The 22,500-nt window shown below is 49.0% G+C and overlaps 1 protein-coding gene across 1 annotated transcript in view; it reads left to right on the plus strand.

Moving 5' to 3' along the window:
- The window catches only part of nova2 (NOVA alternative splicing regulator 2), a 46,568-nt gene that overhangs the window by 8,085 nt on the left and 15,983 nt on the right, over positions 1 to 22,500 (plus strand). The window contains exon 2 of the mRNA XM_036537293.1: positions 2,591 to 2,734. Coding sequence (XP_036393186.1) covers positions 2,591 to 2,734 — 144 coding nt within the window. The remainder of the gene's footprint in view (positions 1 to 2,590; positions 2,735 to 22,500) is intronic.

Below are 22,500 nucleotides of genomic sequence, written 5' to 3' on the forward strand. Positions count from 1 at the left end.
CAAAGCAAGGCCATCATGTGACATGCAGATACACGTTAGCGTGCCATCCCCACGTTATGGATTAAGCACATCTGGATAATTCAGTCTGTGTGGGGAATAGCAACAAAGGCAGAGGGGGGAAAAAAGAGAAAGGAGGATGTCCCATCTCCAGTTTCTCTGGCTTATCAGCAGTAGTCAGAAAGGACCGGGATGCTGTGGCAGCCAAAGGGGCTTCTTATCCGAATTCAACATCCCTCTCCTTCTGCCCCGCTCCTGCTCCTCCTCCTGCCTCTGCTCCTCCTACAGTGAGCCTCCCTGGCAGCTCCTCCACCAGGTCACATACAGGAAAGGCAATCAGATTTGGGTCCCAGAGTCATCGGCACAATGACAGAAATGTCATTAATATGGCCAGAAATGAAAATGCTTTCCTGCATCCTTGATCCTTGAATTTTGAATGCAGCCCATTCTTATGTGTTGGTGGATTGATTCAAGATGCTGAATGCATCAAAATCTTACATCAGCCAGCGGTAAGTGGGACGTGTCAGTCATGTTTTTATTGACAGAGGAACAGAATTATGACCAGAGTGTAACCTGTATTCTCTGTTAGCAAGCAATGGCCACATGTTTTGATGGGTTGCACAGCAACAAAATACTGTTAAAATTGGAGAAAAAAACCCAATTGCAACATTTTCATAAAATTCAACTATAGTGATAAAGTGGTAACCCAAGGTACAGGTAGGGAGTGTGCGCGTATGGGTGTGTGTGTGTCACATTATTTATTAACTCCCAACCTCATTAATTGAGGCTGTTTAAAATTAGATCCATCTAAATTAAAAGGAGGTTATTCTGTGCCTTATTGGGAATTTGGGTCACTGCGAAATGCAGGCGCCTTTGCTGCATCTCTGTTCCAAGTGTGGGCAAGGATCCTCTGAAGAATCAGTTGCACAATTAGTTTTAAACGAAAACCAGAGTTTCTGACTTCATGCATTCACGGCTGGGCTGTTGCTCTTTATTAGGGAAAGGCCCGTGCTTCCTTCCCATGGTACCCTTGATCCAGGGTGGGTGGAGTGGACCTGGTCGCAGTCGGCACCAGGCTTAGCGCTTTCTGGATCCGCAGGTCGTCGGGCTGGGAAACACAGCTTCCGCAACACAAAGCGCCCGGGTGCTAGGTTTAATGAGATTATTGCAAGTGGAGTGGCTTAATAAAAGATTATAAAGTTCCTCCGATTGATAATCCTCTTGACCAGGCCTTACACTTACACCCTTACTACCCTGATTGCTTCAGCTCCTGTGCATCTCACTCCCCTGCTCCCCTGGTACAGTGGCTGTTGGATAAACAATCATGCCTAAAGTAGCAACTTTGGAAAGAAGTGAACATAACTAGTGAGCTCACTGTTTCACCTCACATCCAGATGAGATATCATGTTTTGCTTTGACATTACATCCTGTCTAGGTATGTACTTGAGGTCAAGCTAGCTCAGTCATTCTCCATTATCTCCCTTAAGTGAACACCAGGTCAAACATGCAAATCAAAGCATGTTGTTTAGGAAAATTGCTGCCTCACATTTGAAAATCAGATACTTGTAAGAATAGTCCAATTTAAGTCAGATGCCTTGAGGGAGGTGCCCTGGATTAATTGCAGTGAAATAATTAAATTTACCCAAGTGGCTGAGACAGAGGGATACAATGTCAATTTAAAGTCAGAGGGAAGAGGTAGTGGCCAGGCTTAGGTGACCTGGTTATTCAGCAGGCAGGTAACAATCGACCTAAAAAACAAAGACCCTTTTGTAGTAGGGGGTCGACCGTTGGTTTCTTTGGTCGTTCCCTTCCCCCCATATCTGTCTCGAGTGAAATGCATCCCCCTCCTCTGCAGGTTGAGACGTGTTGAACTGGTATCAACGACACTGGCATTCCAACTTGCACTCCAGGATCCTGTACCCACCACTGTTTCGCGATTTTTTTCTAATGTATTTGGACCTGACTGTGCGGGTGGGGCTGGAGTGCAGATTGATCCAGCATAGAACTTTGCTGATGTGTAAAACTGTTTGTATTCCATTAAAAGGAAATTTTAAGCAAAAGAGCCTGTTGTCCTGGAAATGTCCTGATTGAAACGAACAAGTTAATTAACTTTCCAGTTGTAAGAATTTCTGTTTGTTAGCTCTGTTTGTTTTACTCGTCCACCGATCTCACAGGAAATGGGATATTGATAGCTTTTAGCTGTATTATTGTTTCTTCAATGTGAAGATTAGGAATGACATTATGAGACCATTGATTGGTATAGGTATCTGCTATGTTATAGTGCATTATCGCGTACCTGCATTAATATGAAGCTTTCAGGCTGTTTTAATATCATTGAGGAGTGGAAAGAACACCTACATTACAGAGGTATGACTATCAAATTAGCATATTAGCATACTGGCTGACCTCTTGGGAGGGAAAACAACTTGTGATGTATTTACTGTTGAAAAGGTTGTGTCCCAATTTAAAAAAAAAATATGATGCATGTCTGTATTACAGTGATACGTTGTATAAAATAAGGCACTGCAATAGTGCTGTTGCATGTGCTTAGCACTGGTCTGATTTCCACTGTCTCGGTCTCTCCCATTTCCAGAGGAAGGCGAGTATTTCTTGAAGGTGCTGATCCCGAGCTATGCGGCCGGCTCCATCATCGGCAAAGGGGGGCAGACCATTGTCCAGCTGCAGAAAGAGACGGGTGCCACCATCAAACTGTCCAAATCCAAAGACTTCTACCCAGGTAAGAGCCCTGGCACTGAGCCAGTCTGCTTCTAAACAATGACGACAGCAGGTTAGCTCATCAATTGCCAGACCTCCGCTTGACCATGTCATTGTTGGTGACAGACCATTTTCTAATAGCATTTTTCATGAACAATCTGGACATGTTCCGAACAGTACTGTCTGAGTTGGAGAGATCTCCTCTCTTAGAAGGGGTTATCTAAAAATGGGTTATGGTGATTATCCTCCAGAGGAGCCAACTATCTGTGGTGGATTGACATTGAGGAGACATTGTTAGGTATCGTGTGTTTCCTTCAGTTTCGATCAGTTTACCGATTTGGGTGAATGCTGTGGGGACCAAGCAGCAAGGCTTGCAGTGAAAGCCCTGTGTATCCAGTCTCCCTCCTTAGACATCAAACGTGCACTGTCATTTGTGTAAAACTGCTATATCCAGTATGGTGCCTTTAAAGGATATATGCATATCCATCCATGTAAAGCAGCTGCAGATTCAAAAAATACATTTGGATTCAATCAAAGATTCTGATTCAGAATCAAAATGTCCACCTGACTTCTGCCTGCATTTAACCAATGCCTTTAATGAGCAAACTACTTCAATCATACCATCTATCTCCCCACCCCAGCCCAGCCCAACTCTCCTTCTTGAGGTTGTGTGAGCTCTTTTCGGAAGGGGTTTCAGGACGAGGTGTCTAAGAGGAAGCGCAGCGGGCCGGGCCACTGCCCTTTTTGGTTTAAAAGAGCCTTATCCCGCCGGCCATCCTTTCACCCCCCAGCCGGCCTATGAATTTCCCCTCTCTTTCCCCGGACACCCCGTCTTCCTGTGGGAGAGCAGAGGCCGACTCAGCGCTGGCCAGCCACAGCAGATGCCAGGCCCCCACGCTTTCATCAAAGTTGGCAGCCGGGGCCAGCCAAGCGCCGAGGCCCGGCTCGTTGAAATGCAAAGGGAGGGCAGAGAAGAAAGGGGTGGCTTGTGGGGGCACTTTTGTGTATCTTAGAGCTGGGGCGAGAGTGGGGCAGGGGCTGTGTGTGTGAGAACAGGGGCGGCAAAGGGGCCAGCAGTTGGGGGGAGGTGGTTTGGGGGGGCTTCCTTCCGAGCAGGGGGGACATCTGTATGCAAATAAGCACCGGCTCTTCCTGGGTGCAGGATCAATGGGAGCACCTGCTGGGCAGCCCAGGCGGTGGTGGGGGGGGGGGGGGGGGGGGCAGAGGGAAGGGGTGGGGCGTGCGGAAAGGGACTGTGGGAAGATCTGCATTGCTCTGCAGACACGGGCCCCGCTCCCCTCCGAAAAAACGCCCATCGCTATTAATCCCAGAATAGTGCAGCGGCAGCATTTAATTGAAATCCCATTAGCTGGGCCGCTGCAGTGTTGGTCAGAGACTGGCGAACGCTCGTTACGGAAGAGAAGGGGGAGGATTCATTCAATACCGGTGTTCCAAACATAGGCACGGAACGTTTATGGGGAAATGACACTCATATTTCCTAATGACCTCCTGCCGCAGGAGTGTACCACTCCATCTTACACAGCTGCCAGCATCCAGCTCTCACATTTAAAAAAAAAAGAAAATTGTTCAGCACCACAGACATTGGGCTCATCCCTCATGCCTGAAGCTGCACCGGTCTGCAGAGAAAATTATGGAAATGGATGCTGAGGGCCGTGATGTTATCCATCAGGCCTTTTTTTTATCAGATCGCAGGTGGAATGAAGATAAGGAACCTGCGTTCGCCGTTTGCGCTGAATTAGCATTGACCGGGCCTTTCACTCAGTTGTGATGGAGATCAAGAGGTGCGTTGAAGTTCCAAATCTGGAAACACAAACAGCTGATCCTCTCAACTGCAACACTATTTCTGTGTGCTCAGCAGCCCACTCTCATTTCCCAGGCCTGACAGTTATTTTGCATATGCTTTGTGCCCTATAGGTGCACCTGGGGTTTTCTGAAGGAACTTAAAAGGGTTCTGTCTGGGATACAGGCCCATGGTCCTCCCAACAGGGCTTTGGTCTTCTCTCAAACCGATGCTTGTCTTTCACCCAGGCCTATCTGACATCGATGAGTCACTCAGTCGTAGTGTGGCATTGCGGTGGCGGCCACCGTGTCCTTAGACTGAGAAGGCCGCCGCTGCCAGCATAGTAATAAACTTTGATTCAGTGATGTTTACGGGTTTAATGTCTCTCTTCGATCGACGGGTCCTCTTCTAAATGTCATCCTCCTCCTCCTCACTGAAAGAAAATGTTGACTTTGCACTTCATTTATCCTGGCTGCCGAGCTCTCCTGGACCCCTCAGGCCCTGTGTCCCCTTGACTCAAGCGTGGCGGAATATTAAAGCTTTGTCTTAATCCTTGCGCTGTGATTGCAGTTTTCAGTATTTAATACCCAGCCACTGCGCCCCCCCCAATGCCCCCCCCTCCCCCGTTCATTATAGACATTACCGATTTTCTCTCTTCTAAGCAGCTTAGAGCCTAAGCTTTCTGGCTCAAAGATGAAAAGCTGTTACATTGCAAATAACTCATGGGCCAAAAAATTGTGTTTTTATGTTCTCTTATTCTCTCTCGGTGAAAAGTGGTCTTCATGCGTATGCGCCTTCTTTGTGCACAGTTGTGCAGCAGGCCTCTATGGCGGTGCTGTGTTGACTCTGGGTCTGATGCAAATGCGCAGTCGGAGGGGGGGGTTGTAAACACGCCGCAGCTCCGTCCCCCCTTTGTCACCATTCGCCAGTGCCTCACACGGCTCTTTGATGTGGTGATCGTGACATTTTCATTTTGGAGCACGCTATGGAGCTGGAAAGTAAAGATTCTCGCCAAGGGGGGTAACAAACTGTGGGCCGTAGCCATCGCCCCGCTGGGGTGTGCCCCCCTGGGCACTGAGGGCAGAAGTGGGGAAAACCCAGGTCAGGATCGACCCTTGCGGCACCCCTCAGGAGCGGTGTCTGCAAACAACCGGGGCCGGTCGATGGGAGCGATCGGGGCAGGCCGAAAATTTCGACATGCCCCAACGGATTGCCTTCCTTATTATGTTGTTTTTTTTCTCTTTTTCTCTGTGAATAATCTCACCAACAGGCGAGGAACACCTCAATGGAGGCGCCAGTGGCAGGTCTAATGAATTCGAAATGCACTAAGTTGATACTACATAACTTCTCCTCTAGTGGATTTTGGGATCACCTCCCGGCGAAAAATGCGCCACCTCTGGCCGGCAAGGAGACACCAGAGAGGGGCGCAGACCACAGCGCACACACACGTCAAAACAATGAAAGCAACCACCAGAGTAACTAGAGCGGGCTAGCGGTGGCCCTTTTGCAAAATAATTGGGAGGCATCGGACCGTGGTCGCTGCTGTCTCGTCTGGTGTCCTGTGCATAAAAACAGGGATGGCCTAATGATTGTGTACATTTGTGTTCCACATCACACTAAAGTCACCGTGAGGGTCACAGCTTGCTCACGCGTAATATTCCCACCATATCCCTGTGACATTTTGTTCTCCACAAGAAATTGCTTCATTTGCACCCGAAGTTAGGGTGATGTACAAGGCCTACAGTTTAACTGCCTGCTTGTCCTGTGATGTTCTCATTCAGCTCTCTCAGGATGCACAGTCCACAGTCCAGGGCCCTAACCTCTACACTGCACACCGGACCAATGGGACAAACTTAGCAGCAGGGTCACATGTTAGCTGGGTGGTAGCGGGTGATGGGATCCATCTTAGCAGCAGTTGAAGAGCCCAGATAGTCCTAAGCCCCCCCCCCCCCCCCCCGAGTATCCCCCCCCACACCCCCCGGGTCTTGTGATGTGGTACCACCTGCTCAACACCCCCCCTCGCACCCTCTTCCTGACGGCCCGATCGGATGAATGACAGGTCACTTAGGTGCACCGAGTCGCTGTGCTGGAAGGTAGATGATCCGGTGGGGCAGTGTCCCCCGGATCAATGAGTAAGCCTGCATCCTGCCAGGCACAGAGCCTCGGGTTACAGCCTCCCCCCCTCCCAAACCCCCCCGAGCCACCAGCGCCTCTCTGATTCTCATCCCTCAGACATGGCAAAGCGCACACGTTCGGGCAGGAAGAGTGGTTATGGATAGAAGCTAGTGGATCTCTGAGCTTCAAAGCGTGGAAAGAAGGAAGATATTTTTATCCATTAGGCCAGGAGCAGTAATGTTACACTTACTCGGTATCCATGGTATTACTGAAACAATAAGCAAGCAAGATAGTAAGATAGTAGGATTCATGTTGTTTACATACAGATAGGTAGAGAAAGGCAAGGCTAGTTACAAGTATCCCTCAGATCAGATCATGAGCGAACATAAAAAGAGGTCCCCTTAATCCTATGACATTTGTTTTGTTTTCCTGTGTGACGTCAGGCTATACAAACAGCAGCCCCAACACATGCGCCAGCTAATGCCTTCAGATGGCTGAGTAATTCCCCTTCTGGCATGCCAATCCATGACTGTTGCCCCGTTAACTGTGTCGTGTCAGCGCCAGTGCATGCAGACCTGGTTTCCCAGCAGCTCCCAGTGCAAGGGCATTGGTCATCGTTTTGAGAACCCACAGCAACAGACTCACTCAATCTATCCCCGGAGGCAATCCAAAAGACCTGAGCAATACCTCCAGGAGAATGCGCTAAAAGGCTTTTTCTCTCTGCCTCTGTAAGTCTTCTCTCCCTCTGTCTGTCCCCTTCCCTGTCTTTCCCCCTCTCTCCCCCCTCTCTATCACTCTCTCTTTCTCTCTGCCCTTCTTCCCTTTCTCCCACTCTCACTCTCCACCCATCCTTCTCTGTCTCATTCTCTTGTCCTGCTTCTCTCCTCTCCCCCTCTCTTTCTCTCTCTCTCTCTGCCTGTCTCTTTCACGCCTTCCTCCCCCAGTCCCAGGGGTGCAGTGCCCCCATGGGCTCACTCTGAAGCTTTTTAATCAGATATAATAAAAGACACCGGCGAGACCTTCCATAAATAGAGTGCCCGCAAATATCCCAGAGATCAATTCTGCAGCGAGCGGGGCCTTGTGCAGGAGGCGCTCAGTGAAAGATTATTGCCATCAGACGTCCTTCCCAGATTGCCGCAGACCCTCGAAAGAATAATCTCTGGCCCATTTCGCGGTGCTCACGCTTAGCGCGTCCGCCATCCCCGTTAGTCTTCCGGAGGATAGCATCAGACAGAGAGAGCGAGGGAGGGAGGGGGTAATCTTATTTTCGCAAACTGCTTTTTATCATAACATCCATTACGCTCCCCTCCCTCCCAACCTCCCCCCACCCCCTGCCAACCCCAACCCACATTGCCACAGTTCTTACATTCCCTTGCCTACGTATTCCCTGGCTGGTCTTTTGATTAAATCCCATTTCAAAGGTAAAGTAAGGAGACAGTTTGATTGCGAAATGTTTTATGGGTTCGGCGTGGTGGTCGGGGCCCTGCGAGTTTTTCATTTACGCGAAGGCCAATGTGGTCTGCAGACATGCCAGCTGTATGCTTTGCAGAGTAATTAATTGTGCCTTTGTGGTCATATAGACAGCTGTACTGGGACATGGATTCTGTCCGGGCCGTCCCCCTAATTGGCACCTCCAGCACGTTCAAGCAGAGGTGCCATTCAGTACACGCCACATTGGTGGGGTTCATTATTTTGCAGTGTTACTGCTGATGATTGAAGCTGGGAGGGGACTGAGTGCTTTTGGCCAGCCTCTTTAATAAGTAACGTGTGGCGTGTCCTACTTTTACTCTTTTGTGTCGCTATATCTGTGAACCAGTGCCCTCAGTAGGAGAAATATTTGTGCTATCAAATAATTCGTATATCAGTGACGGGGAATTGAGAATTGAGGAAATTGAGAAATGAGAATTTTCGTCAATTCAGTTGGGTGGATGTGCACATGGAAAAATAAGCATCAAGCTTATCCTTCAGCTCGCCTCTCATCTTTGTCTGTCCTTGGGAACCACTGATCCCAGATCAAGATTTTTTTTTGGTGGGGGGGAGGGATTCTGTCCTCTGTGGGCCGTTGCTTCGATCAAAAACCCTGGCATCATGAAAATCGGGCCGGAGCGGGCCAATGAGAGGCGTTTGAGGCGATGGCGGCGCCACACAGACGCCCGGGCAAATCACGGTGCTTGGTTCCCGGGGAGGAGTGAGGGGCTCGGATTATGCGAGATTATCTGCAATGGACGAAAATAGCCCGTTTCAATCTCTCTTTGTGCCGGGCATGACAAAAGCCCTCCCTCAGCTGTGATCGCTGCCGCAACTGCTGCTGGGCTCTGGTTTAGTGCACCTCTCCCCCCTCCATTGCCTGGTTATGCTACACAGAGGCAAATACTCCTGCAACCCGCTTATTCGTTACCTAGGGGAGTGCACTGTTAGAAACGGGGTTTGCGCTTGCAGATGGCCACATTGAGTGTTGGGAGAAGGAGAGGTTGGGGAGGGGGGGGGTGGGAGGGGGGAGGGGGGGTTTGCTGCAATTGAATATACAGTGGCTTGAATGATCAATGGAGGGACCAAACATGATGGAACAATAGAAAGTGGTGGGCCACTCTTAATGACAATAGAGCCTTTGACATTGTGACCGCACGGCTTCTCCAGAGCGGGGGGAAGGGGGTCTTTGTGGAGTGGGGCAACCCCCCATCTGCCCGGGGAAGGATGTGTGCGTGCGGTGGTGTGTGTGCGTGAGGTTGTGTGCGCGTGCATGGTTTTTGTGAATGTGCGTGGTTTTGGAGTAGGGTATATAATTGCACATATCCTCCAAAGTGGGTGGTCTTTGGGATGGGATCTGTGTATGTCTATGATGTGCATTCTGTACAAGGTTATGTTACCACACCAGTTGCTAATAGGGCAATTACTGAGAGGGCAATTTCAAGAAAAGGAACATCTATTTACGTACATGCTAAAAGCACAATTTTGCAATTATTGTAATGAATCGTAAAGCCCATCTTCCAGAGTGCAGCACTCAGAGCTCTGACTCTGAGGAGAGGTTAATAGAGGTGATGAAAAAGGGGCATGTGTGTAATGTAACATTGCTCGGTATGTCTGGAGTTCCTCTTTCAACACAGTGGACAAATGCACCTCCAAGACAGCTGTCTGCATCTCTCTGTTCTCACTCTGCTGCCCCGCCGAATGTTTTCTGACGGCCCCGTCAGAACCGGCATCGCCACGGCATTCAAAGGTTCTGCTCCTTCAGGCTTTGTTCGGTTGGGATGCTATTAGCATCAATTGAATAAACAAAGAAGGCCTCTGCGGTGAGCTACCAAAGGAGGCTGCTGCTTTGAAAGCTACACAGGAGGGAGATCTGAATGTTTTCAACTCCCGAATCTTTCCTTCTTTGTGACCGGTGTCATCAAACCGGCAGTCGCTGTTTTTTTTCTTTTTCTTTTTCTTTTTTTTGTAAAAAAAAAAATTCCTTGAAAGCAAGAGTGTATCTGGTTGGCTGCAATCAGCTGCTTGCATGAAAGGAGACAGCGAAGGATCCGTCCCGTGGCTAGGTACCTATCCCAGCATTCCTTGGTTTCAATAGGTCACATGGTCTGGAGGTGTGGCGGAAGTAGCAGCTCCGCATGAATCGGTGGTGAGGGAGGAGTGGGGGTTGCGAGTGGCATTCTGGGAAGTGCAAACCCCCCGTCTTGAGCAGACACCCCCCCACCCCCACCCCAACCCTCCCCGCCAGGCCCCCAGACAAAGCATGCTTTGTGAGCCTGTGTGCCCGGCTGCCCCCGAGACAGGAATCAAAGTGACAGCTCGAGGAGCGGGGAAGGGAGGTGTGGCGGCCTGCCCCCCTATCCCAGTCCCCCCCCTTCCCCCCCAAGCAGGTGTACCACGGCCAGCCAATTCTGCTCCGGCTGCGAGGTGGAGCGCCGCTGCCCCCGCCGCTGCGCATATCTGCTGCAGTCAGGCGGCGCTTCGCAGTCCGGTCACGTAGGGAGCGCACGGGCGCCAGCCGACCAATGGGAGCCGTCCGCGCGGCATCCATTTTAAAGTGCCCGCCAAAAGGGAAGGCAAAATCTAGCACCTAAAAATGACAAACCACCTTTGTGTTTCCTGATATCGGGCTACACATGAAAGGAGCCTACCTTGAGATGTCGAACTACTGTTTGCGTACCATTACATTTCCTGTCGCACAAAAAAATAACCTTTGGATCTATCAGATTTGAGACAAAGGTCTGGGACTTTAACCACACACAGATGATAAAATGAATGGAAAAGAAGGGGAGGACAGACAATGTGTACATATAAAGATTGCTCTGCGGGGCCATATGATTTCATTTATTCCCCGTCCAGATAAAATAAATACCAAACACTACCAGCTATATTTATTTTAGCCGGTAGAAAGTATTCTTATGAGCTAAGACTGAGCTCGGTGAAACAGCACTTTTGAATAAGTGAAGACACAAAGGCACACTGTCACAATGTCCTTCAACCGACATTTTTCGCACTTCATTCTCATCTCAGTCAAATGATGGATTTGACAGCACATTACTGATACCACAGTGAAAGCATCGGGCAATGCGTTGGGTAAGAAGAAGCACAGCAAAACAAAACAACAAAAAAACAATCAAGTCTTAGCAAATTGAGCCGTCTGCGCTGTTTGAACACAAGCTAGGGATGCAGAGGCCTAAAGGAGCTTTCATGATTCGCAGCATCCAGCATGGAGGCCTGTGGTGTCTGCAGTTGCCACGGCAACCTTCCCGTTGCATAATAAGGTAAGGGACGAGGTGTTAAACTTCTTAATGACTTGCCTTGGGTGATCCATTAGGACGGGAGGCTTCAGCCGCGATGTGCTGCAGTGCCGGGAGAGCCATGGGCCTTAAAGGGGCACGCTCTCCTGTTAGGGGCGAGTGGCATGGATCCGATCCACGTTACGGCACACCACCTTTAAGATGGGGGACCAGTGGTAGTTGTATAAACCCAGTCACCTTCCAAAGGGGACAACACCCCCCGCATCCCCCTTGGAGCCCCCACACACTCACCCCAGGTTTGCAGCTGCCCCCCTTGCCCCCACCCCCTCCCGCTTTGGTCCATTATCTCTAATCCCCACTGAAAAGTTCCACTATTCCGATGATTAATTTCCCCGACGGACGACAAAGCCATCAGCTGTCGGAACGGCCCTTTCCACACACAATCTGTGCTCTCGGTTTAATTGCAGCTGATCGGGGGTCGCTAATTAAGTGTGTCCCGGGCCGAGAGGAGGGCAGTAGGGGTGGGAGGGGAGGTTTGGGGGGTGCGGGGCAGAGAGGGGCCGCGCAGTTGTCACTGACGACATCAACGCCGCAGAGCAGCCGGCCCAAATGGCCACTTGGGGAGGCCACCCTGAAACCGCGGCAACGGCTGCTTCCTCCGCAAGACGAATATGTATTGCCATTGCTGTGGGTAGGGTGGCAAATTTGGTAAGGCTTCTCAGTTGGGAATAGAAGGGCATTGGCTTACACTGACTCAATGTGCTCCTGGTGTACGTGCATATCTCTTAGCTGTTCTTCCTTTGCAGTGCTTCATGTCTGCCTCGTAGCGCCTAACTCTCAGTGGCCTTGTGTGTTTCGATTTGAGCCCTTGTCAATTGGTGGCATCAACACCAGATCTGATGGGGGGGAAAAAAAGAGAGATCCCCCACTCTTCATTATCACCCTTTCTTCCAGCCACCCGCTCCCAGCCAAGCGTGTCCGTGCCACTGCATTGCGGAATGGCCTCTCCAGGCAGATGAAAAATGTGTGAAACCCCTTAAAGCTTTTCAACACGAAGGGAGGAAGTGCTATTTTCCTATCCACCCAATACTGTTGGGTGAAATCTCCCTCATGCTCCAAAAAAGCCAGATAATAATTTGGGATCATACCCGTTAGGGGCAGAGGGAGAGAGAGAGTTCGCTTCTGATCGGTTCCTTCCTTCAGAGAGGCCTGCCGCAGGGAGAAGAATCTCCATAATTACACCCTTCCTCCTGTCTTTATTAGGCCCCACAATGAAACTTTAGAGAAGGGGGCTGGCTGGATCTGCACACGCTCCCTGAGTGACAATTCAAGCTTTCAACCCCCTTCCCTCTATGCTCCCCCCCCCCATCTCCTCCCCTCCCCTCCCCTCCCCCAACTCCCAGCAGGTGCAAAAAGGACTGCTGTGAAAAGCCCGGGTTCAGAGATACATCTTACATCACTATCCGGGCCTGACAGTCCCGTTACTCTGGCTGCCAAGTCTTTGGAAAGCTGAAGTTCACTCCTGCAAAAAAAAAAAAAAATGCCCCCCCGCGACACATTCAGAGAAGATCCTGGCCGAATAACCAAACGTTACATTATTCATTTGGCGAGCAGATGCCTGTATCCAGGGCGACTTGCACGCTTGCGTTTTTACACATATCGGATCGGGTGACCCACTTATCCAGCTGTGGTTTCGTCCGGAGCGGCGAGAGGGAGAGAGGGCGAGAGGTATCATATTTAAGGCCATAACCCCTCATCTGAAGCTGTGGCCGTGACCTGACTGCACATTACTACCCATGAACCACGTCTCCAGGATGCTGTGGCTGTTTGAGCCGGAGCCCAAAAATGATGTCCGTACAGCTTGGGGACATCAGTTACGATGAACAGCTTTTTTGTCTGTTTCTTTTTCTCTTTTATTAGAGGCGCATTCCTCCGCATAACTCCAGTGATTAAAGTTTGTAGTTATACTGTAGCTCACTAACAATGCTAGTTCTCCCTGTCAATCCATAGGAGCACAACCTGACCCTTCACTGGCTGTGTGTAATTGCTGCAGTGATTCTGTCCAAATCAGATCCGTGTGAATTCCGTGAAGTTCACAGTGCACTGTGGCAGCTGTCTGGCACGAACATCTTCGGAGTCGTCGATTGTTTTAGGCTGTATGTTTCTGAGTTCTTCACATATCCCAGACAGGAGATGGCACAGTGTAGGGTTACTCTGTTCCAGTTCCAGCTCTATGATGATATCCTGTTCCAGCATAAGGATACACTGTATCAGTATAAGGACATCCTGTCCCAGTGTAGGGATATACAGTACCAGTCAAAAGTTTGGACACACCTACAAAATACAAATATCTTATATTTTAGATTTTTCAAAGTAGCCAAAAATATTTTGTGAATGTGAGTGGTATTCATACATAGGCAACAAATTTGTCTAAGAATTGTCTCAGTTGTCTATATTCGTCCATAAGTCTTTCAAAATGTTTTTGAATGCCTGTTTCCCATTATCTTAATAATGTGTGTCCAAACTTTTGACTGGTACTATATGTGTACACAGGTTTCTCCCTGTGTGTGTGTGTGTGTGTGTGTGTGTGTGTGTGTGTGTGTGTGTGTGTTCGTGTGTGTGTGTGTGTGTCTGTGCGTGTTTACTTTGTTCCCATAACTAAATTAACCTGATCTGAAGGTGGTAGCCAGCAGTGTGTAGTGGGAGGGGTGGTGCTGCTGTTGTCCCCTGGAGCAATGTACTGTATTCCAGCAAAAATCTAGCAGCACAAAAGAGGCCACGGCCTGTGATTGCGTAACACAGGCGCCGCGAGCGTCGCAGGCTGCCCTCGGTAAATGCATCTGCTGAAGAAGAAGGAGGCAATCTAAAGAAACGCGCATGTCACACCACTACAGGCAAAAATGAGCACCCGGCACGCTTCATCCCGGTCACGAGACAGCTTGAGTTAACCCCGGTCCGGGTGGTGGAGATCGCGGCCCGGCAGCAAACGAGGGGCGTTAAAGAGCTAAGGTCGAGCCCGGAACGCGTCGGAAGGATTAGAGCCAGCAGAGGAGGGACAGGGGAGGTGGCGGTAATGACGCCTCAGCGGCCACGCCGCAGGGGGATGAGTCACCCCGGAGTGGATGGTACGGGAGGGGGGGGGGGAGGGGGTATGCCACGGTCGCTGGCCAGAGCATGCCACTGATAAACGCGGCGGGTGGGGGGGGTGGTTAGTGTACCAGCTGACAGGATCTGGAACCCCTCCAGCGGGTGGGAGGTACGAGAGGGGGGCTTCGTCGGCTTTGACGGACGGAGGGCGAGTGCAGACAGGTGCGCGGCGGGCAGTTGCGTGACACCCTACACCGCCACGGAGTCACGGTGCCCGGGATACGAGCTGATCGTGCGCCCCAGTCCCCCGCAGATAGCCTGCCCCGCCCAAACGGGTTACCGTCAGTGCAACACCGGCTGCTGAAGAAAAGCCAGCCACTGTTTTGCCGCAATCAAACAGATATCATTGCTTAAAGCCAATGGCAGATAGCAGTAGCTTAATCAAGCCTGAAGCCTTAACTTACCGCCTACCAATCCATTTGTTTCCAACCTTTGCACACGGTTGTTCAAACTGGGTCGGCATAAAGTGGCAGACATCTGGAGCTGTCGCGTTGTATTCCTTAAGCAAAAATATCTATTATATCACAGGGATTATTGTTATCTGCCAGTTGCCCCACATTGCAGTGTATTGACTATAGGCATTTAAAGGCATGGTGGTGCATGGTCTGAGTTTACCCCTCCATGTGCCACCTCCATACTGAAATAAAACATCCTCTCTTGTTCCATTGTCAGCTTACACAGCTGCTTGGGTTTTGCTGGGTCAATTTAACTGACGCACCATGCCCAAAAGAACAGAGAGAGCGTGTCTCCCGGGACCTGAACCCATGACCCTCCTGGTGATCCACCACCGCCCACCCCCCCACTCCGTGTCCATGTGTGCTTGGCTCCTCTTTACGGCTGTCATAAAAGTGTGTATGGGAGGCCTGCCCGCTCACCCCACTGTCCTGGGAATCACGCAGTTCTGGTGGGTGGCAGCAGATCACAGGTCTGGTGTGTGCTCAGTAGGCCCCACTGCTCGAGCCCAGTGACAGCCTCCCTGTCACAGAGGAGGCCGCAGAACGTCATTCATTATTCATGAGGAGGTGGGGAGGGAGGGGGAGCAGCTTCTTAATTAAGCTGCCCCGGCCCGCGCAGCTGCCTCTGGGACCGCCAGGGGGACGCTGGCCCGGGCACGCCAGCGGGTCTGTGACGCGGACAGCGATCAGTCACCGCTAGAGTCATCTGCGCTGGCCGGGAGTTCACGTGGGGTATAACGACCACGCTGGCCTCTCAAGACTGTAAACAAGGCCCTGGGACACACTGGTGTGTGTGTGTGTTTGTGTGTGAGTCACCACACGCACGCGTGTGTGTGCGTGTGTGTGTGTGCACGCGTGGGGGAGGTATCCGTTATTACTTCGTTATAAATAGATGTTGCTTGCCATTGTGCGAAATCCCTGCCTGGGATCACAGAACCTAGAAAGGAAACAAGCGGAGGGAAGCTTAAAATGATTTGCTGAGCTCATTTCAAGAGAAAAGCATGTTACTGTGAGTCAATGGGAAAATTACTCTGCTTAAAGTATTTAAATGGGATGGGCCTGAAAATGGAAGCATTCTGTCATTTCTGCCTTACATGAAGTGTTAAAGTTGTCAAGTCATGTGAAAATACTGCAGCAATCACATGAGAGCTTAAATAGCAAACATGCTAACTTGAAGTAAACCTGTTAATTTATTTCGGTGAAAAGGGGGAATCCTGTTTTCAGTACTCTATTGAAACTGATTGAAAGGAATAATTAGCCTTTCAACTGAGGAGGCAATGACACACTTTGACTTTTATTTCCTCTTTAAACATCTGAGCCTTTTTGAAAGCATCAAGCTCTTTTGGCTCCATACTATACCGCTATATCAATGAATAGTGGTACTAATAAGTGCGGTACCGTTAGGCAAAAGCATATTATAAAAACCAGTTGGCTTGTATTTTTGTAGTGAATCTTTTAGATGTTTTGTAGGACGTGTTACAGTTTCAGTAGGTTACACATCAGACCGGATTAAGCATCTCCATACTGGACAGCATGGACATTTTAATGCATCTATTATGATCGTGCCCAGTGCTTGTGTGTGTGAGTGCCTATGTGCGTGACTGTGGGCACGGATGCTATCACATGTGATTGTTGTGTCTGTGCGTGTGATGCTCTTCAAACTGAATCATGCCTCCTCATTGGACAGCACGCGTGGGCTTTAGAATATTACTGTACTGAAGGTGTTTACGCCTGTGTGTTGTGGGTGGGAATGTCAGCGTGTTCTCAACCTTTTGTATTCAGCGCTGGCTTGTGCGTGGATGAGTGCGCAAGAACGGGAGAATTTGGGTGAGCGCTCAAGTGTATCTAGCACACTGTGTTACATTACATTGCATTACACATGCAAGTTACACATGCATACCAGATTCTGAGACTTAGCATGTGTTTGTGTTTGAGGATCAGGGCATGTATGCGTTCACTCAGTAGCATGGATTCAAATGCTCTAAAGCTCTCGGCCCCTTTACCTGGAAGAGCGGCAAACCGCACCACCGAACTCTGTTCTTCTACCTCCTTGTTATTTTCGTGGGGACGCCTGTCCCCCGTGGGCCGACTTGCCCTGTCTCATCATATCCGTTTTTCAAGTCCTTAATTAATCGCATCTGGGGAGTTGCTCCTTGCTGAATCATTATGGTTTGTCATGATTTTTACTGTCAGACTGCTCAGACCAACAGACCCCCCCCCCCCGCCTGTCAGCATGCACACACTGTGATTTTTTTTTTTTTTTTCCGACACAAGCAGAAATTTCCCAATTAAAGGGAAAGAATTCAGATATATTTTGTTGTGAAACCTGTCTGCCATGGGAGTTAAGACATGAGATAGCAATCGAGTAAAAATAATGAAAAAAATCTAAATCTGAAAAAAGGGGAACAGGGTCAACAAAGAGGCACATAGGCACACAGCCGGTATTCCCATGAGCCTTTGGGCTGTGTGCAAAACCTGGAAGGAGCGACGCCTGTCAGGGGGGTTCTTTGTTGAGCTGCGCATGGTTCCTTTCCGTTGGATGTATAGAATCTATGCGCGCCCGCTGTACTCCCGGCTCTCTGTAACATCTCAGAGAAGTGTGAAATGAGGTCCACTGTGGGTGTGAGAGAAAGAGAGGGAGAGAGAGAGGGCGAGAGGAAAAGAGGAGCTGCAGAGCTGAAATGGCATCTTTTCAGCTGTTTGCACGGCAAGGGCCCCGTAACCGTGGCAACGCCATTCTGGGCAGGGGGGAGGGGAGAAGGCAAGGTGGGGGAGGGTGGGGGGGGTTGCTGAAAGGAGCTGGCTGCCCTGACTGGGGTCGTTTGGAGAAAGGGGGTGGAGAAGAGATGGAGAAAGCCCAGGACCTCTCTAAGGGTGACATCACTGAGGAAGAATTCATTCTTTCTTCCAAGTCTTTTGTTATTCTTTTCTTATTCTTCCTCTACCATTCTTAGTCATTTGGGCAGAGGAGGGGCATCAGGATGGAGTTGGAGTTGCTTTCCTTCTGCAGAAAGGATGGTCCAAGCCTGGACAAATGCAGTCTCCCTTGTTTAAGGTGCTCTTTCAGTTTATATCATGTGTTCATATACAGGGAGGAAAGCTCTCACTAGAAGAGTCTCATAGGCTGTGCCTGAAAGTCTCCACCAGTCCAGCACACCCGATCGGTTCCAGACAGAAATTGATTTCACATGGGACCTCCTCCTAATCCTGAGACTTGTTCCCTCTGTTCATGATTACATAAGCACATGCAACGCTCGTTGCCATCACCCCCTAATACTAATTTTGGAAAAGAAAATAACACATTATGTCATCAACAGCTGCCCCGCAAAATATTACTGGGGGGACGGCTTGTTGTCATGGAGACCGGGATCAATCTTGTGCCGGGGTATGAACCTGTCCCGGTCCCTTGTGTCAGCTCTCAGTCTCCCCTGCCTGCCCCCGCCAAAGCCGCTCATTCTGCGCACACTCCATCCCGAAACAATGAGCCGGATTCCCAGAGGACCCATCTGTTTATATATCACAATCAAGTGGTGGCGATGGGTGGGACTGGAAAATACAAGTCATGAAGGAAAAGGGCGAGGCCCTCTTTTTTTTTGTTGTACTCCCCTCAACCCGAAGGCCAGGAAACATCTGTGGGCCCTTGGACAGGGCATGGCCCCGGCGCTGTGGGGGCGCTCTTTGAATTTGCGAGGGTCCTAAAGACCCCCGGTTTGGAAAGTCCTAAATCAAAGCGGGGGCGGGAGCAGGGGCCTTTTCCTTGTTCCCGTGGCAGCTGTTGGGTCCACAACAAGTCCCCCCCCTTGTGCCTGCAATCAGCCATATTCTTTTAGGTGCAAAACCATTTCGGCTAGCTATTGATTCAGTGCTCTGTGCTCTGTGGACCCTGTCCCCAGCCAATCAGTGGATCATTCCATCTCTTTAGCTTGCTATTTATTGGCCAGTTGTGGTCAGCACTTTCTCAGAGTGACAGTAAGCGATGTCTACCTCACAGCTAGTGAAGCCATTGTGCCAAGACAGACACTTAGAATGAGTCTACAGCAGTATGTATTCCATACTTTGTGACTCTTGAACAATGTAATGATAAAGATGTATAAGTCTCATCAGAGCCTTATAATCCTGGCCTTAGTTCAAGGGTCTACAATTTACCAGGCTTAGGTGGGGAGTTAAAGAAATCCTTTTAATAAGCTTACATTAAATCCTGAATATCTAAATGCTTAAGATGTAAGTTGTCTTTTAAAAAAATCAATTTTTTCCTATGAGTTTATCCTTTTACAAAGCAGCCGTGGAAAATTTAAGTTTCCTCCTGAGAGTTTTCACCGAAGCAAAGATCAGTCTGGCGTGAGAGTGGTTCAAATTTTAAAAAATTATAAAGTGTGTCTCGGCCCCAGATGATCTCAGTGAAGATCGCGGGTGTGACGGGGGTGGCTGCTGTTTACGAGCGAAGGGCCACGGACACTCCTGGCACCTACGCAGGCCTATTAGCCGTAATCAGGGGCCACGGCGTGAGGAGAAACCCACAGCCACCCCGCGATGTGCGTGTGGCATTTCAACATACAGCAGTACCAAGGTGACATCTAGTGTGCGCCACCACAGCTCGTGGGAATGAGGAATATATGACTCATCCAAATAGTAATGCCAAGTAAACACCTTCCCTTTTTTTTAAAAAAAAGTGTCCTAATGCACGAGGCAATTATAGCAAATGAGGCAATTACAAGAGCTGTTTGTGGCAATATTTCTTGCCCCGGCTGTTTTTATCAGTGTATCATCAGTTTGCGTGAGGCCTGAAATGTCAACAGCTTTTTTTGTTAGGTGTCATTTTGCGGGTCCATAAGGTGCCCAGTTTCTCATGTAAACTTTAATATCTCTCAAAGCTTTGTGAAGTAAGGTGGGGGTGTCTTATGCTGGTTTTAACTCTGTTTAAATGTCTCAGACCACACGCCACTGGTTTATTTATAATAATAGGGGTAAAGTGTGTCAAGCTGAAGAACATAAAAGGGTGAGGCCTTGACCTGACAGAAACCAGGGGCTCAATTTTTTACTCTAAGCGTTTGAGGAAGGACCCTCCTGGACAGGCTAAGGCAAGTCAAAATGGCCAGCCATAGGGTAAATGGTTGCTTGTGCTCACATGTGTCAAAATTCAAATGCGCTTTATCACAGCAAGAGGCGGCTACTCTTCCCCGCAGAGCTTATTTCCAGTGGACTCATTTTTTCCTCTGTCCCCTTTGCAACCTTTCTTCGGTCTCCTATCACTGATAAGCAAAAGCCATATGCTCACAAGAGCATCAGATTAAAAATAATAATGAAAAAAAATGCATTCACAAAAACCGACAATATAAACAGGTTGGAAAAAAAAACCCTTTGAGTGGATTGGATATAATAGGATGCCTTTGGCTGCACGATGGCCCCCTCTCTCTGCACTCACCTCCTCGCCACCCCCTTTCCCGAGCACAACAAACACAAAACGCACACACACAGCCAGACACACACAGACACGCACACACACACAGCCAGACACACACAGACACACAGCCAGACACACACAGACACACACAGACACACACACCGACACACACAGCCAGACACACACACCGACACACACAGACAAGCAGACACACAGCCAGACACACACACACACAAACACACACACACACACACAGCCAGACAGACACACACACACACACACACACACACACACCGACACACACAAACAAGCAGACACACAGCCAGAACACACACACACAAAAAAACACACACACACACACACAGCCAGACACACACAGACAGACAGACACACACACACACACACACACACACACACACACACAGACACACACAGACACACACGCACACACACACACACACACACACAGCCAGACACACACACTGACACACACAGACAAGCAGACAAGCAGACACACACACACACACACACACACACACAAGCAGACACACACACACACACACACACATTTCCCTGCCAAAAAAATGGTGATCTCTGCTCTAATAATCCACAGTCGGATTGGTTCCTCCCAGATTACCCCTGGGAGACCAGCTGTCACAAGCTCGGAAAAGCTTTTGCAAGAATGAGGAGCCAGAGATTCCTCAATTTCCCTGTATTAATAGCTCTGCGGCCTGGACCTAATTGCTCTGAGTTAAAACAATGAAGGATAAAGGAAGCCGGAAGCTGTACTGCACACTGATGATAAGAACAAATTCACATTTTGCATTTTGAACGCTTTGAATTTCATTGACTTTTTTGGACTGGGCTAGTTTCTCGCATATGGCATTGACTTTCATGTGTTTTTCTTGTTTTTCCAGTTGCATTGACATCATACAATCCTCTATCAGCTCCAATGCTGTTTTCATTTTCATGAGGAAAATTATGTTGACATCTGATGGATCTGCCAGGTTACTTTCTGTAATGTAATGTTATTCTGGATTGCACCAGTATTTAACTCTTTCCTGTCCAGTGGAGGGAAGGGAAACCTGTGTCTCAATAACCCCCACCATGCTCTTTGGCTCGAGTCCCACATAGGGGATCCTCAAACCCCTCCCAACAGCTATGCCATATTCCAGGTTTTGGGGATGTCTCCCAGTAGCCTCCTGCCTGTGTCAGACTATGTGCATGTGGAAGGGGTGGGGAGTTTTGTCAGGTGGGCGGGGCTTACTAAATAACTCCATTCTCTGTGGGCAACCTGACATTCAGTGTGAGTATCGGGAGGAGGGAGCAGGGCCCTTTGGATTTCTACCGCCCATACAGAGGGGTATTTCCACTGCATCATTATCAATTTGCACATATGCTGTACAGGGATCCAACATCATATCCTAACACTTACTTTCAAAACAGCCCCTTCATATTTATGTTCTACTGTTTACATTTACATTTATTCATTTGGCAGACGCTTTTATCCAAAGCAACTTACATAGGTTACAGTTCTTTACAATGTTATCCATTTATACAGCTGGATATTTACTGAGGCAACTGTGGATTAAGTACCTTGCCCACACAAGGGTACAGCAGCAGTGTCCCAGCAGGGATCGAACTGGCAACCTTTCGGTTACGAGTCCTGCTCCTTAACCACTATGCTACACTGCCGCCACTGTTTATTATCAAGGGACATAAAGGTTTTTTTCAGTGGACTTGCGTGTTTACTAGTAAGGTGCAGCAAGATTAATGTGATTGTGTTCCCTGTGAAACAAACAAGGTATGAATAATGTTCCTTCTCAAACGTATACATCTGGGCTTTCAATACGGCATTGGCAACATATCATGGTAACATGTATTTCCTTACTGTGATTTCTGCAAAGCCCCCTAAATTCTAAACAAAGGGAAGCAACACAGTAATCACTAGGTGGAAGAATGTCAGCATTATTATTGTATTAGTAATTTGTGTTTGAGATGTCTTCTTTCAGGGCAATGCACAATGCAAGCAGTTGGAATATGCAGTGTTCTCATAATAACAGCAGGACATAAAAATAACTAGAGACTTAAACTCAAGCATCATCATAGATCCATTGTATTATCATAAGCAAATACTTATTTGAA

Source organism: Megalops cyprinoides, chromosome 9 (assembly GCF_013368585.1).
Source record: "Megalops cyprinoides isolate fMegCyp1 chromosome 9, fMegCyp1.pri, whole genome shotgun sequence".
In the NCBI taxonomy this organism is placed as follows: domain Eukaryota; kingdom Metazoa; phylum Chordata; class Actinopteri; order Elopiformes; family Megalopidae; genus Megalops; species Megalops cyprinoides.